This window comes from Gobius niger (genome assembly GCF_951799975.1).
Source record: "Gobius niger genome assembly, chromosome: 10".
Lineage (NCBI taxonomy): Eukaryota > Metazoa > Chordata > Actinopteri > Gobiiformes > Gobiidae > Gobius > Gobius niger.
Genome location: NC_136861.1, coordinates 24,867,085 through 24,884,737, shown reverse-complemented (window position 1 = coordinate 24,884,737; position 17,653 = coordinate 24,867,085). Strand labels below are relative to the sequence as shown.

Here is a 17,653-nt window from a genome sequence, read left to right as displayed (position 1 = left end):
TCTTAAATGGTCCCAGTCCATGACATCAATGGTTCTAAATCAAAACGTAACATCAACCAGTCATAGGAAAACAGATTAGCATATGCTACTCTATTTAAATATGGCCTTTTTACATTTGAATGAATATCCATTATTTTGTTCCATTTCAAATGAAGAAAAAAAAACAGACAAACAAAAACTTCAAGAAGTGGTCTGAAGAGTCTGAGAAGAGACATAGCCACATTTTTAAGCCAAATCCTTCCAACCAGGTCTATTGCAGGGTTCTTCCTATTACAGTAATAGTTGAACATGGTGATACAAACTTGATAAATTACATTTTATTGAGATAAAGAGTGTTCCAGAGCCATTTTATTTGTGTTGGTAGAATAGCAAACCCACATTGATAAACTCCACCTCGCCTCACATGGGGATAGCAATGGGTCCCACCAAGAAAGTAAGGACAGCCAGTATTCTACATTTTAAGCAAGCTTTGCTATAATGTCGGTCAACATTTACACTGCATTACAAATGATTATGCAAATGATATTTCAGTGTCATAAAGGTAAAAAAAATGGTGTCAATTTGAATCACTGACATCAATCTCAGATGCCTGGGATGATTAGTTTGTCAGTTTAGCCCATTAAGGGAAAACTACTGGAAATGGACGTTCCACTATATTAAGCAGACCACCATTTTAAAGCAATAAGGGAAAGAAAAAGGATCTCTCTGCTGATGAAAAGCGTGAAATAGTTTAATGCCTTTGACTAAGTATGAAACCTTCGATATTTCATGAAAGATCAAGCGTGATCATCGTATTGTTAAGTATTTGTAGCTGATTCAAAGCACACACGGGTTTGTGCAGATAAAGGCACAATGAGGACGGTTTCTGCCAGACGAAGGCATCAGATTAAGAGAACAGCTGCTACAAAGAAGCAGACAGGTTTTTGAAGCTTCTGGTGCCTCTGGAGTCTCCCAAACATCAAAGTGTAGGACCCTCCAGAGGCTGCAGTTGTCCATAAACCGTCTATTTGGTCTCTCTTAAACTGTTAATTGAATGCTGACAAGCAGTGGGCCCAGAAATACATGAAGACTCATTTTCAAACTGATGAGTGCCGTGTAACCCTGGATGATCAGCTGGATGGAGTAGTGGATGGTTGGTGACTGGCCACCATGTCCCAACAAGGCTGTGACGTCAGCAAGGAGGGGGCAGAGTCATGTTTTGGCCTGGAATCATGGGGAGAGAGCTGGTCATCTTCATCATGACAACGCACCATGTCATACTGTAAAGAAAACCTCTGCTTCACTGGCTGCTATGGGCATAAAAGGAGAGAAACTCATAATGTGGCCCTCATCCTCCCCTGACCTCAACCCTATTGAGAACCTTTGGAGCCTCAAGCAAAACATCAATGAGGGTGGGAGGCAGTTTTCATCCAAACAGCAGCTCTGGGAGGTTATTCTGACATCCTGCAAAGAAATCCAAGCAGAAACTCTACAAAAACTCACAAGTTTAATGGATTTAAGAATTTTGAAGCTGCTATCACATACGGGCTCCATATGTTAAAATGTAACTTGACCTGTTAAGATTTTTTTGATTGAAATAGCTTTTGATTTCCGTAAATATGACCTCCTAATGCTAAAAATTCAACAAATGACCATTTTCAGTTCTTTACAACCTATAAAATGTATTGAAACTCTGCTGTGCATTTGGAACCGTATATTTTAAGTTGTTTATTATGATTATTTTTGATCATTTTATCATTGGGAGGGTTTTTCAATCACATTCAAATGATCCTCTAGCAGTTAAAGAACATCCTTTGAGTTCACAATTTATAAAATCTGAGTAAAACATAATTTGCATAATAATTTGGAACACAGCATAACTATACCTTACTTAACAATTCATTTGGTAAAATTGAAAAAGAACTTTCTATTGGTGGGATAGGGTGACTGAGGCAGCACATACAAACACTATTCACATTGACAGTAATGGTTAATTTATTTAATTCATTGGTCACCATTAATTATGGATTAAAAAAAAAAAAAAAAAAAACATGGCCAGTTCCTTGTTTTGGTGTTCAACTTTGTTGAAATTGTTTGTGATTTTATTGCATTTAAAAATCTGAAAAAAGTGTGTTTTCGACCCGTTTCTCAGAACCCTCCCCCTGAAGCTGTGGGTCTACGTATCTTTTCTTCGTGTCCCCGGCTTCTCTCGCCCCAGTGTCACCCCATCCCGTTGTCCCTCCCACTGCCCTTTCTGAGCTTCAAACGACACACTGAGGCACTGAGGGACAGTTACGTTTCCTTGGTAAATAATAATGTAAATGGATCAGAGGACTGTTTTGGTTCGTCACGGTGTGAGTGGGGGTGGTGCAGGGGGGCGGTGTGTTTTAGTCCAGTGAAGCTCCAGCTGGAGCCGCGGCAGTGCTCTCGCGCGTGACCCACAGCTGCAGGTGAGTCTCATGCTTTCTTTCACTAACTTTAACAAGCAAGAAAAAAAACATACCACATATTTTTGTGTCAAATGCAACATTTAGATTGTGAATGGAGATCTAAAAAAAAGCTCCAATTTTTACTTTTACAACTTTTGTTTTTTTGCAATGAGCACAAGCTACTTAATTGACATATTGGACAACCGAGTTCATCTCTTTGCAAGTTAAATTGCTGTCGGTTTGCTTATATTTATTTTATTTTAGCTACTTTCAATTCCTTATATCCACCTGGAAACAAACCAAAGCTACTTTTACACACGTATGCTATGTGTAAAAAGAAGTTGGAAAATATATCCTAATTGAGACCCACACATTTTTGGGTCGCAGATGAGTTGGTCAAATCCTATTTGAAATGAAACACTTCTATTCCTGCTTTCTCCTGGTAAAAAGCATGCTTACATCTGTGCTTAATAAGTGCAGTTTTCTCATGTTTGTTTGTTTGTTTGTTTGTTTGTTTGTTTGATGAGATAATATTAAGTTCAGTTGAATTGAGCATGATACTCATCTCCAGTTTACTGCTGCAGCCCCTCTGAGTGAGGTGTGTGCATGCCATTGTATTAAAAACAAATCTATGTAGTTTGTCCCCAACTACCAACACCAACGCCAGAACAATCCACTATTAAATTATATATTTATGAATGAACCTTTGTCATGACTAACCTACTCACATTACGTTTATGTAGAAAAAACAAACATCTAAACTAAAGTGTTACTGTTCATAAACAGATTCAATGATGTCTCCACTCTCCCTGGATGGATGGATTCTTCTCTTTGCCATCACTGGGAGAATAGTTGGTAAGAATATTAATTACTGTGTTATGATTGTTTCTCATTGTGCGACTCAGAGGACATGTGCCATCACAATATTCGGTGATGCAACATCCATGAAGCAACACTGTTTTGCAGAATCACTGAGGTTTCTGCAAATGCAGCCTAAAACAAAAACGCATCGTAACTTCAAATTGTCCAAAAGTTTTGTTTTAGTCGTAATTTTTGAACTTTGCTTTCATTTTACCCTTGTTTGGTTCTAATTTTATATTTTTCAAGTCTGGGTTTGACTCAATTTGCTGAAAAGAAACAAACAAGTTGCCTAAAAAATGTGTTTAATGGAACATACTGTTGTGTTGAAACGGTTTTGTAAATACCATTATATTCAATATGGTTTTCCAGCCCTAGTTTTAGCACATCACTATGATATTCTTTTGGAGAAGTTTAATGTTGACCAAAAAAGAAAACATTTTGCTTACAAAAACACAAAGTACCATTTTTTTGTTGTTGCCTGCTTTCAATCACTTCGAGGCATCAATGCATTTTCATCTCACAAATAACTTCCAGAACACTGTCTTTTCATGCTGCTGCTGGCACACATGTAACTATGTCTTGCTTCTATCTGGAGATGACATTGTGTCTCTTCACAGCTCAGATGGAGGGAGCCCGATGTACAGTAGAGCCGGCGCAGCGCTCACACCCAGTCCAAGGTCTGCTTGAGCGTTTTGAGGCTGGTCCCGGCTGCTCCGCTAGAGAAAATGGGCCTAAAGAAACGCACGTGATTGGTGTGGGGCGAGCATCAAACAGCCCTGAAAACCAAGTAATCGCCCTTTGACTTCATAACAAGGGCTGCTGGAATGTGTTGATTGTAAATGCTAATGATTTTGATATCTCTGTTTTGTGCATGATCAGGTGACGGTGCTGCTGACGCCCCTGTCTCTCACTCCCGGACCTCTCCGAGCGATCCATCTTCTGCTCAGCTCCAAACAGCCCGTGTCCTGGTACTTAGAGGGGGACAGGCTGCCTCCTCAACTCACAGTTATGGTGCAGGTCAGAGGATGTTTCTTTGTGTTAAAGTAATTTTGTCACACCACCTCAGATACTCTAGATATTTTCAATCTGAATAAACTGTCTTATTTTGCAGGTGTGGTCTCAGTCCAGAGTGCATTCAGACTCGCTGGAAGTGCAGGTCCAGACGATAAATTCACTGCCCTTTCGACCCCGGGCTCTTCACCGCTGGGCTCTGAGGCACCACGGAAACATCTCTTCCCTGACACACACCGCACACAGCAATCGCGTCTATATCAAACTGGGACAAGGTGAGGGAAGATTTTAATTCCACAGATACTCTCGACTGTATCGAGATAAACAGCCTAAGGACAGATCGGAATGTGCGCTTCAGCTGCAAGGTCTGACTATATACATGTTTCATCCACATTCCCTTGAATTCAACTGTGATTAAAGCTAATAATCAACAGTTTGACCTCCACGACACGTGTTGTGATGGTTTTTGACAGAAGACGCAAGGTTACTATGATGGAGATTATCAACATGTTTTCTGTTGCATAGAAGTCAATGGCATATTAACCACAACATCAATGTATAGGGAAGAGGTGACACATGTGGACGGCTGGTGGAGGGAACACAATCAGTTGCTCAATGTTGACAAAACAAAGGAACTGATTGTGGATTTCAGAATTTCTCCACAAGAGCAGGCGCCTCTCAGCAGTGCCGGTGCTGCCCAAGTATAGAGGGTGGACAAAATCAGACTCCTTGGAGCACAGATCTCTGGGGACTTAAGCTAAGCAAAAAGCAACAGAGATTTTACTTTGAGAGGAAGCTGACGCAGGCCTCATTGCCCACCAACATCCTCTGATCCTTCCACAAGATGGTGGAGAGCGTTTATTACCTACTGTATAGACACGTCTGCACAGTGGCAGAACAAAAGGCCCTGCAATGAGTGAGTGACCGGGTAATTGACATCTCATTCTGGAGCAGGTGTATGAATAGGGATTGGGAAATTGTAAGATACGCTTCACACTCTGTTTCAACTGCTGCCTCTGGTACCAACGCTTTAGAAGCAGGGCCAACAAACAGCTTCGCCCCACAAGCTGTAAGACCATTGAACTGTAAGAACTTATATATGACTACTCACCTTTGATAAGAATTGTGTGCCTCTGATTCGGGCTGCACACAGTGGATTGGATCTGAACGTTCTCAGGTTATAACTCGATTCAATTGTATCGCCGCTTTTTCAGATCAGAACCAGACCACGCACTGCCAGCTGCAGCCAGTGTTCCTCTCTCACAACTACATGACCTCTGACCTGCAGCCACAGGAAGTACAGGGCTGCTCACTCACGACTGCAGGGGCTGTAGAGGTGCACGTCATTAAACTCCATTCTGCCGGTTCAGGCCTCTGTGGGTGAGACAAAACTCCCCTACAGTGGGTTCAGAAAGTTTTCTGACCTGATCTCATCATCGCATTGCCATCAATGAGTTGTTTTTGTGTTTTTTCTGCCCACGATGCAGAAAAGTACAGTATATTTAAGACAGTGTGTAGATTATTCAAGGGTATGTTTACTTCCTGAACCCATTGTAGATATATCGATATGAACAGACATAAATGGTAATTAAAACATTGTCCTTTGTGGCATTCCCAGCTCTCTGCAGGTGGAGGTGGAAGTCTCTCTCATTCCTTCTGTAAAGTCCAGGGTTCATGAGATTGTCCTCATCCTCAGCAGCTCTGTGCCTGTCAACTGGGCCATCGTGGCGAGAGGGATTCAAGGCCGCGTGAATATTTATGTAAGCTCTACATTCTACTACAGACACCAACTACACAGTCCTGAAAAACATGACAACACATAAGATTTAGTAACATTCAAGTTTCAAAATTGAAGTGAAATCTCTACTTTTATCCAATATATTTTTGACTCAGATTTAAACTAACTTCTGCGTTTTGATTCCCTCAGTCTTCAAACAGTGTGGCCCCTCCCTTTCCCCCTGAGCCAAACCTGACGGTGTCCAGCCGACTGACCTCTGACCTGTCCACTGAGTCGGACCTGCTGCTCTGGACCCGGGACAGAGGCTACTCCACTGTCACCTCCTACACCGAGGCCGACCTGGCCAATCGATTTAGGATTCACCTCACACAGTCCAAGACAGGTCGGCGACTGTCTCTCTTCTCATATCAAAAGTCACACACATCGCGCTATTGAGAACTCGTAATGCAGCTGTCATACATTACCATTACCGTTACCATGGCTACAATCCGGTGTGGCGTGTTCATTAACATGCACTGTCCAGACCAGATAAACCAATTAAAAAAAAAACTAAACATTAATCACACTTTTACGCTCTGTTATCCAGTACTCAGCAACATAAAGAAATACTTTGCTTTTTTATTCGGATCTGTAGTTTGTACTTATACTTGAGTCAAATTGTATTAAAGGAATAGGCCACCGTTTTTACATACTAAGACATGTTCTTACCTAACCTTAGTCGAGTTAATATATCCCCGTCTGGTCTTTGTCCGTGCGCTCTGTCACGCAAACGGAGCACATACGCAGCCTCTCCCACATGTCATATAGCTCCAAAAAAGCTCACGATAGAAGCTACCAAGCTCTTCCACGTGTTCCCTATTTAAATAAAGTTACGTGAAGTGTTTTCATGCGAAGTATATTTACACAGAAACGTCCGCGCAGTAACTCCTAAAGACTTCCCCCGCTCACTTCCGTCAATAACCTTTAGGAGTTACTGCGCGGACATTTCTGTGTAAATATACTTCGCATGAAAACACTTCACGTAACTTTATTTAAATAGGGAACACGTGGAAGAGCTTGGTAGCTTCTATCGTGAACTTTTTTGGAGCTATATGACATGTGGGAGAGGCTGCGTATGTGCTCCGTTTGCGTGACAGAGCGCACGGACAAAGACCAGACGGGGATATATTACCTCGGCTAAAGTGAGGTAAGAACATATCTCAGTATGTAAAAACGGTGGCCTATTCCTTTAAGGCACAGTCCGCATATACTGTTGCCAATTTAAAACATGCTCCTAATGACTAGCAAGGACCTAACTTATTTAAATCTCATTTTTGGCTGCCTTCAGTCGACATCTCCATAAATGCTTTTATTTTATATTGTATTTATTGGATTGGATCAAATGTTACACGGTGTGGCTTTAAAGTAATGGAACTCCAATTTACGTCACTGTTTTCAGCAACTCTGCCCAAACAAAAATGAATTTAAAAAAAGTGAAAAGTGTCTGTCCACAGAGGTGTCTCACCAGGGAGGGAGGCCTCAGTGGGCAGAGGAGCAGAGACTCCGGCACTGGCTCAGTGACGCTGCAGCAGCTGATGGACAGAGTATCTCAGTGCAGTGTAAAGACGGACGGCTGAGGGTGACAGTGGACCAGAGCGTCCTGCAGGTCTGCATACCTCTGTTACTGATCAGACGCAGATGTGTTTATGTAGACGATGTATTTACATTGTTTATTAGTCACATCTATTCAGAATAGCATATTGATACATTTGGGCCACGGCTCAGTTTGATCATATTTTTAAAACACTATTCTTTTTGTGTGAAGTTGCTCTGTATTTGTGTTACTCTCTCCCAGAGCTCATCCGTACCCGTAGCGACAGTAACATTGAGAGACCCTACATGCCAGGCCCAATCCAACGGGAGCCATTTCCTGTTGGTGTTCCCGGTCATTTCCTGTCAGACAGAGGGAGTCCTCCTGGGGCACTCAGGAGGGGTGCAGTACAAAAACACGGTCAGAACATGCTAATATGGGATTTTGTTGCCTACTATGGCATTGTCCTCTCCTCTTGAATTCTCAAAACATACTTTCAGATTAACTAAAAAGATTGTTCAAATTGAATACAATGAAGAGGTAGCTGCAACAGAAGTCAATACAGGATTGTTTTGTTATATATAGCCAAATACAGTATCTCAATGGACTGTGCGTTTCATGTATGTTTCAGGTAAATTTAAGCACTCAGAGGGTCTCTGAAAATAGTTGATATAGAAAGAAGAGAAGCCAGAGACTCAAATCAGTAAAAGCCTATTATTAGAGATCAGTTTGGTTTATAAAATGTAATTGAATTGCACACCAACTCTCAACACAAGCCAATTCTACCTACATGTATTAATGAAGTTACCTTAAACCTTTTTTCAAGAAGTATGTACAAATATTTACACTCCATGAAATATACTTCTTCATCATAACTTATGCAAACTGACCACAAAGGTATATGCTGAAGCTAATGCATTTACCATCAACTTACAGCATGTGTGCTCATGTATTTGACGCATTTAAAAAAAAAAAAAAACATTCTATTTAAGTGAGAGATGTAATTTGAGCTCCTCTGAGCAGCTATTCCACCCCTTTAACAGAAATACAAAATCTCATTAAGTGAAGGGCAGGGCAATACATTTTGACCTTGGTTGTAATGAATTAAATGTTCACCAGGGTATGGGATACAAACATAATGCACAGAGTGCACCATTTTACTGTAAAGTCTAAAACGTCAGCTCCTGCACTGATAGCTCTGCCGAGTGTGATGCCTATTGATCCCAGTGAAACAGCATTGGTACTGATTTACACTGGGCTTTGCTAAACATCACGTCTACTGGCTTGCAGCCATACTCATTTAGGAGATGTACCAGGTAACTCACCTGACCCAGGTCATCTTAACCAGAACAGCTCTTCATTTCTGTCTAAAATGGAAAGCTGTAGCGAGGCAAATAAATGAGCAGGAAAATTGGACGCTGCGAGGATTGACAGTAATTTCAGTGAGTCGAGAGAGGAGCACAGTGGGCGGTAAAAATGTCTTAAAACACAGAGCACAAATACAGAGTACAACACAGATGAGGCGCTTGTTGACTTTTGAAGCATGTGGCTGTGTTTTTCAAAATAATATTTGGAAACACTTTAAGAGGTGCTTGTTAAGTGTATCAATAAGCATTAGTAATTCAAAGGCCATTAATAATATGCTTGTACAGATATTAATAAGCTGCTCATTATACTATTATTAACTAACATGTTATAGACCTATTACCCTATCCATAACCCTATCCTGTAATCCTAAACAGATTACTAATGCTCATGCCTCTAAAGAGGGGGTATTATGCTTTTTTCAATCACATAGCACCAGTCTATAGCACACTACAATGATGACAAAACCTTCTGTTGGTCTGTAAATGCAGTAAATTAAATTAAAATTAAAGCAATACCAAACATTTAACAATTTAATTCTTCTTCAATATGTCAAGGTTTTCTTGTGGAAAGACAAGCCTCAGGTGATTCTGGATTTAAATGAGACTGAGCGGAAGTCCAGAGCCCCTCTGAGCATCAGCGTGAGTGACTTTGATTATCCCAAACACTGATGATTGTATATTGATGCTACCCGTCTACATCACTGGACTACACTAATGTATATTGAATGCAACTAAATCAATTACTAACCACTATTTTTTTGTCTTGTACTTTTATTCTAATGTTCTCCCATGGCTTATATGACTTACTTCTTTCCTACTGATCATTGCAGTTATCTGGTCAAGGTTTTTTTTTTAGTAGAAGATGTTGCACCATTTAATATTCTGAATCATTATCATTTTGAAGTGGCTGGATAAGTGTGATACCAGCATATAATTTGTCTCTGTGGACACTTTTGTCTTTGTTGTTTTCATGTGGGTATGTGTAGGCTTTCCTAAATATGAGGCAGGTTGAATCTCAAGGTTCATTTCTGTTTCTTGTTTCCGACCTCTCTAGTCCAGATGAAAGCTTGTAAAACCTCTGATACAATGGACCATGCCTGCACATTTAAAATGTGTATTTCCCTCAGTTTACCTGTTTGGCCCCAGCTCCTGTTCGTTCCCCTGATGGCTACCTTGATGATGAGAGCCCTCCTCCGGTCATGGTTCCCTGGGGTCCTGGGGGCTCAGATGTTGAAGATCAAATGATACAGCCCTTACGCAGACACAGGCCGGGTCCTGAGCTTGCCATGAGACTGTTTGTGTCCGACACATTTGCGGAAAGAAGAATCGGCCCGTGCGTGATCACTGCAGAGCATCGGGTTTACACTGAGGTCTGTATACATAAGTGCTGTGAGAGCATCAGTTTGGTATTCTATTATCTTGTTTGTATTTCACAGATTGCAGCCAAAGGACCCTTGGTCGATGTGATTGAGGTAAAGTCGTGTATCATTTCACCTCAGTCGGATCCTAAAAAGTCCCCATATTGGAGCGTCATCTGGGACGGCTGCTCTTCGGACGACTCGCTTATTGTCAACCCAATAATGAAACATCTGAAAAAAGACAGTAGTTTTGATGAGGATGAGCGCAGAGCTGGGAAAAGGGAGGCAGGGCGGACACAGAAGAGCACTGTGGATGCAGAGGAGCAGGCGCTGCGGTTCAGTTTCATCATGAGAGCGCTCTATAATGAGTCCATGCAGTTTCTCCACTGCAGCCTGCTGCTGTGTGGCTCCAACAGGACAACAGGCGTGTCCCGTGGCCTGAAGAGGAACTGTCACAGCGGGACACAGATCCCTCCTCTGGTGTTCACCGCAGATACACAACAGGTATGTGCTCCATTAATAACACACTAATATGTAGCCTCTCAATTTGTAGTGCGTGGTGAGTATGTTATTTTTGTTGTAAGTATCAATTATCTTGCTTGTATTTGCTACAACATACTGCATCTCGAATTCTGCATTTTCAAAACCATATCATTTGTCTCAATTACATTAACTCTACACCTAAAGCAGGGAATTTTAAATGTGTTAGTTACCTACTTGAAATTGATTGAAAAATAATAAATAATACAGTAATCATTTTTGCTTAATTTTGAGTCATTTCATTCATGCTTTTGTCTTTCTCATTTAGACCTTAATTTAGACCAGTATAGTCTTGTTATATATAACGTTTATATATATGAATTTGTACATCCATTTCAGTGTGAGATTCGAAACCTGTCCAGGCCCATGGTGGTCACCCGGCCTATCAGCTCTCTGGCTACCAAACTGAGGTCGCCCCCTTCTGGACAAAGATTTAAGAGGCTGAGTGTGTCCCCTGTGAGCAGCCCAGACCCAGACCCCACGAGTGAGTGCATTTCTGTGTTGTTTCACTAGTTTACACTTTTGTTGAAGTGACTGTTGCTGATGTGTGCTGCACGTGCAGGCTCTGTGGTGCAGATAGGACCTCTCTTGGCCATCGTGTTCGCAGCCTTTGTGATGGGCATCGGTCTGATGGGAGGACTCTGGTACATCTATAGCCACACAGGTGAGGACCCTACAGTAGGTTCAGATATTTATCATATAAAGGGATATTTCAGGATTTTTGACATAGGGCCTCATATCCTAGTTATCCAGAGTATTATTGATTTCTGGAGATATTTTTATTTATTTATGCATCCTAATAATTAATCCTTGTATTTGAAGAGTTTAGTGGTGCTAGGCTAGTGCTAGGCTAGCACATGTCTATGGTAGCTAGTAGCCCGCATTAAAAACCTCAAATCATCGGGTAGTCCTCCAAATGTTGATTTGTAGAAAACTCCTTTGTGAATTCCACATGTAGTAATGCCGGCCGCAGGTAAACAAACTACTGCAGATCCGGTAACCGAGCAGATCACTCCGCTGCTGCGTAGCTACAACCAGGAAGCTGATGCTGCTCAAATATAAGTTCTTTTAAATGCAAAATGGTTACATTTAAAACATTATTCAGTCACCACAGACGTTTATATCAGTAGTCTGGTGTTATAAGTGATTTGCCTCAGGTGCACTGTGCTTGGGTCAGACTGTTTTTAATGCAGGCTACTAGTTACCATAGACATGTACTAGCCTAGCACTAGCCTATCACAACTAAACTCTTCAAATATAAGGACTGCATGAATAAAATTATCTCCAAAAATCAACAACACTCTATGTCAAAAATCCTGAAATATCCCTTTAATGTATTCAAGTAAGACAGTCTGTGTCGAACGCTTGCTCATATTTAAGAAATGTATTTGATTTTAGCGTCAGATTGCTAAAAATGGAAATAATGAAATATCTTTCTGAACCGACAGCTGCAATCTTAATACAACCCATTGCTGCACTTTTGTAAATCCACTAATTCTGATATGGTTTTGAATATACATGTGTTTCATGTGCATGTGCAGGTCCATATCACACACCACTGAGAGAAGGTCAGACAGACGGCACACTGGGAGGTCACAGTTTCCTGAATCCTTCGTCTCTCTCCATCCAGTCCAATAGCTCTGTGTAAAACGTGAGTGCTCTGTCTGACCCAAGTAGAGTCAGAAATGAGTTGAACATCTGATGGCGATATTGGAAAAAATCTCAGTCATGATTTGATTGAAGAATGACACTACAGTCTTTGAAAGCCAGAAAACACGATTTTTTAGGAAGCACATTAACCTCATTAACCGAGCACATTACCTAATTTTACCCAGATCTAAAAGCTGCTAGAAAAAAGTGTCAAAATAGCGACAAAAACGAGACGTAAAAGATGCAACAAAACATATTACGAAAAAGTGATGAAAAAACAGCAAAAAGTCAGCAAAAAGTCAACAAAAATGGCATAAAAAATGCAGCAAAAGAGCAACAAAACCCTACAAAACAGACGACCAAAAGGTGATGAAAAAGCAACAAAAACGTGACAAAATGCGATCTTAGATGAGTTTTGTAGGTCTTAGCTTTCAAATGAGGCGTTACCCTGGCCCATAGGCTGTAAGCTCCAGTGGAGAAGCTTTTAGATTTGGGTAAAACTGAACTGGAGAAAATGTGCTTGGTTCCAGTGGGGTTTAAGAGGATAATTTCATCTCTCTTGATGTAAAAAAAAAAAAGGCAATAATTCCACTATGAAGACATTTGCCATAGTGTGCGCTTTACCTTGGCAGTTAGTTCAGCTGGATATCACACTCTGACACACTTTTCTGAAGCAGTGTATTGAAAATAAACTCTGGTGGTTTGGAGAAATGCCAGTCCCAGAAAATGTACTTGCATTAGCACCTGCGCATACTCTATCTAACTGAACTGTTTTCATTCTTATCGTGTCCTCAAGGTTTCCTCCTCAAATCTGAGAATAAGAGCAGCGGGACACAAGCGGGACACAGCTAACGGGACACAGCTAACGGGACAGGCGCCACTGTTTGTCAATTTGCTCGTCATTATTTTGTACATTTTGTAGATTAGACAAACCACTTCAGTAGCTTGCAGCAGCACTTAAGATTCAAAATGACTCTTGCTCTTGTTTGAAGCTGTATATACAATGACACTGCAAAACAATCTGTAGTTTGTAATAGTTATAGAGCTTCAAACTATTGACTCTGTGCATAACACATCATAAAAACGCCGCCCAAGAAGTGATTTCCTGTTTCGATCCAGCACGCCAAAATAAAAGCACACAGCTCGTCTCATTGATTAGTTCAGCAGGTACTTGCAACAGTACAAGAATATAATACGTGTTTTGTCTGTTAATAGTTAGGCAGAAAGAAATTTGAACTCATGAACTGCTGAACTAAGGAATAAGATGGTGCTTTTATTTTGGTGTGCTGGATCGAAACAGGAAGTTATGCACACGAGTCAATTTGTCAGTCTCTGGGAAAAGAAGCCATTTTGTAGAATGAGGTTTATGTGTGTCAAAAGTTTAACTTATGGTACATTGCTTGTAAATGTGTTGTTAATAAATGTGATGTAAGATTATTGCTACTCTTCTTATGTACGTAGTAAACACTGAATGAACATGTGTGGGTTTTTTTTGTTTTTTACAGTTTTATAATTAGTTTATTTGTTTGTTGACATGTGACGTTGAAGATGGTGTGGAAGTTTTAACAAAGATGTCCATATTAGTTCCTGTTGAGCATTCAAAACTTTATTTTCATACTTTACAGGTCACATTACCAGATATAATAAGGCCAAAGACACATCATGTTTTGTCCTTACCCATAATATAGATGATTAGGATTATTTAGTTCACTCTTTTCACATGAACCTACCACGATTCAGTTCACAGATTTACATATTTACATCTCAACATTGGCTTCACTGTATAAAAAAAAGTACAGTTTCTAATCCTGCCACTGTAAAAACACACTGGTCTAGGTGCATGCTGTGAATAGTTTACTTTGGATTATCACAGCTGGAAGCCCACTACGATAATACGATAACGATAAGGTGTCATTACTTTCAGTCATTATAGGGGGCCATTTTCTTTGGTTAATGTAAAAAAGACACACATTTGGAGGGTTATTTACAACACAGTGCATGTCCAACTGTCCCGTGTTCGTGTTGTTGCAGTCACTTTGGAGTGTACAAGGTGCTGTAGCCACAGTGCATCTGCTGGTGGCGCTGTAGGTCCACTCTGCGCTGGAAGCTGAGCTGACAGTGGGGGCAGTGGAAGGGCCGGTAGCTGCCGTGTTTTCGACTGTGGGTGATGAGGTTGGAGCTCTGGCTGAATCCTTTACCGCACACTTTGCACACGTGTGGCTTCTCACCTGGAGAACCACAAGGGGCGCGTTATAAGAAGTGCCACGCTGGGTTTGTAGTGTGAACCCCAGAAAAAAATCCCTCATGGAATGGAAGCTTACTATAACTTAGACTCTGATAAGAGAAAGAAGAAATGATCAATAGGTTGTGTTCACGTGACATCACAACATCCTAAAGAGCCTATAGTTTAAAACTGAGAGCTGAAATGGCGATAACTATGGTAACTGTGGCAACTGTCAAAATGCAGATTTCTAGTCTTCACATGAAACAAAAACTGTCACAAAGTTGAAAGTCCTCTCTTCCAGCTCATACAAACTAGGCCAAATTATTTCCTCATAACGGTGTCCAAAAGTGGAAACAATATTCAAAAACATGTGCGTGACGTTGACCTGTAGAAAGGACTTTCAGCCATAGCAATATGACAGGTTTGTGAATCTAATCACTGTCAAATAAAGATCAGGAATAACATTTGGACATTTTCTTTTTGGAAATTTCTTTCAAAAACTGTTTCTGTCCCATAGAGTTGTATTGATAGTCTAAAACATAAACACAACCAAAATCCTATTGAACAACTAAATTTGTTTTTGATTTTTGTGCCCTACTAGAATACGTAATAAAAAAAAAAAATCCCACTTTCGTTATGCTAAGGCATATTGCTAACTCATATTTCATCCTTTGGACCTAATGTCTATATTTGAACCCATTATTGTGTCATTATATGATTTATTGGCATTGAAATCTTTTTATTTTTTATTTTTACATATGTAGCAATGATCAGGCAACTTAGATTAGGCCAACAACAGAAACCGCTGACCTAATCCTAATAAACTATTTTTGCAAGGTTGGCAGGGCAAGTATTATTATTTTTGCTCATATACGCTGGGATTTTCCCTCATCTCCTACGCACCTGCCGCTAATAATTGAGGTGTGAAATTTCTCTTCTACATAATGTAGCAATAAAATTAGGTAGGCCACTGATGGGATTTCAGTTTAGTTTAGTTTATTTATTTAAAAGGGACCATGTACAATTATAACATAAATGTTGCCATTTGATGCATTGTACCAGAGTTAGTCTGAGGCTAATTTACATCTACTGTCCCGGGCACGGACATCCTTCAATGAAAAGCAAAAGAGGCTGAGGCGCACCTGTGTGAATGAACGTGTGCTTCTTCATGTCAGATTTCTGGTGGAAGCGCTTGCCGCAGTACTGGCAGGGGTAGGGCCGGGTGTCGGAGTGGATCAGCAGGTGAGTGGACAGAGTGGACGACCGCTTGAACACCTTCCCACACACTTTACAGCCAAAGTGACGCTCCTGCTCAGACGGAGGCAAACACAAATGCAGGGTCAATATTATTCTTCCTCTAATGATTCCTGTGTCATTAGACTAAATCTGATACTGAAATGCTCTCCTTGTTGAAAGAGGGAGTGTGCAAATGTGATATTGTTATTTGTGATCCTAACTCTCCCAACTGATAAAAAGTACGGAAGGACAACACCAATTTCTATCCCATTATTACAATAGTTATAGGTATAGGGCCTTTAACTCTTAAACATTTACACACAGGCTAGAGGCTGGACCTTTCTTGTGTCATGGGCAATAGGCAGAATTGACGTCTCCCCCTCCCTCCCTCTGCAGTTCTCAATGTGTACTTTTAATATTCCTCTACACATATAGTATTTTGCACCAATGGTTTGAAAGTAACGTGGCTTCAATTCTCTGTATGTGTGTACATGAGGTAGACTTGACCATAATGCTAATGCAACTGAACAGTAAACAACTTTAATCAACGTCGTAGAACAATAAAACTAAACAAAGAATACTTCAGTATCGACTGACTTGCCCTTTATTGGGGTTTGATGATATCATTTGTTAGATGTTGTACCTTCGCCCGTAGCCCGTAGTTTTCTAATACTCTGAAGGTGAACGGGTCTGTGGGGGGTGGGCTGGCTGCACAGAGGCTGTGGAGGAGATGGGCCTGGAGTCCACCGGCTGAAATGAGCACGTCTGAAACGGACTGAAGGATTCACAGACGTTCAGATCAGTTGTTCAGGTCTGTTTTACACAGTTTAAACAAAGATCATGGAAAAGACATTTGACTTGTTGAACAATAGAGCACAACAGGAAGTGTTTTGTTTGTTTGTTTGTTTGTTTTGTTTTCAATAATAAACTATATTTGTGTGTGATATCGTCCGGTAATTCAGACACGTTAGAGGAGGTGGAGAGTTCTCATTTACGTTTACTTCAGTGACTTTTTGAGGCTTCTTAGGGCAATTTCACCAACAGAATGTTTTTTCTTTTAAGTTGTTTTCATATGTTCTTTGCAAATATCAATGTTGGTGAAAAACATTTATTTAATATTTTTCCTCTTTTAATTATTTATTTAAAAAATATTGTTAATCTTACTTGAGTTAATATTTTGGATTCTCAACCTACGTCTGTCATTTGCACTGTATGGGATTTTCATAAATAATATCCAAAGAGAAAATACACAAATGTGCACATGATCATTTATGCTAATTTGCAACCCCCCTTCTCAAATTAACTTTATAGGCCTATTAGGTTGTGAAGCACAGAGATTGAAAATATGACCAACATTACCATTACACTGAACACTGAATGTACCTTTTGACAGAGGGGGCACTCGCTCAGCGGGGGCTGGGTTCTGGTGTGGGACGTGTGGCTCAGGAGCATGAAAACCAGCCTCTCCAGCTCCTTCTCGCGCTCAGACGGGTGCTGCCTGTCATCTGACAAACTTTCTCGTCCCTCCATCATGTTCTCTGAGTTAGTTTGAGAAGCTGTTGGAGGCACTGAATAGATATTTAAAAAGTGAGCACAATTATGTTTACGTAATGCAATTTAAAATATCAGTGTATATTAAGTATTTCCTCTGGTCTCCTTTGTTTTGAAATTAATATGGTCAAAATACCTT

The 17,653-nt window shown here is 40.5% G+C and overlaps 2 protein-coding genes across 3 annotated transcripts; one reads left to right on the top strand and one right to left on the bottom strand.

The window, feature by feature from the left end:
- Positions 1-2,299: 2,299 nt before the first annotated feature.
- Positions 2,300-15,977, top strand: engl (endoglin, like). 2 transcript variants are annotated; one of them, XM_079563840.1, is made up of 17 exons: positions 2,300-2,429; positions 3,195-3,263; positions 3,887-4,056; positions 4,149-4,286; positions 4,381-4,555; positions 5,495-5,660; positions 5,899-6,040; positions 6,208-6,400; positions 7,512-7,663; positions 7,853-8,008; positions 9,511-9,594; positions 10,083-10,325; positions 10,392-10,817; positions 11,193-11,337; positions 11,416-11,517; positions 12,395-12,504; positions 15,903-15,977. In XM_079563840.1, exons 2-16 carry the CDS (start codon positions 3,200-3,202, stop codon positions 12,499-12,501), a joined length of 2,463 nt encoding a protein of 820 aa, XP_079419966.1. In that variant the 5' UTR covers positions 2,300-2,429; positions 3,195-3,199; the 3' UTR covers positions 12,502-12,504; positions 15,903-15,977. The 2 variants fall into 2 exon arrangements, with proteins under 2 accessions (XP_079419966.1, XP_079419965.1); XM_079563839.1 differs by lacking the exon at positions 15,903-15,977 and having other exon boundaries at positions 12,395-12,581.
- Positions 14,512-17,526, bottom strand: LOC306968476 (uncharacterized protein). Its single transcript, XM_079563851.1, has 4 exons — positions 17,347-17,526; positions 16,607-16,738; positions 15,870-16,035; positions 14,512-14,731 (listed from the first exon to the last, which is right to left on the bottom strand). Exons 1-4 carry the CDS (start codon positions 17,494-17,496, stop codon positions 14,535-14,537), a joined length of 645 nt encoding a protein of 214 aa, XP_079419977.1. The 5' UTR covers positions 17,497-17,526; the 3' UTR covers positions 14,512-14,534.
- Between the last annotated feature and the right edge of the window lie 127 nt (positions 17,527-17,653).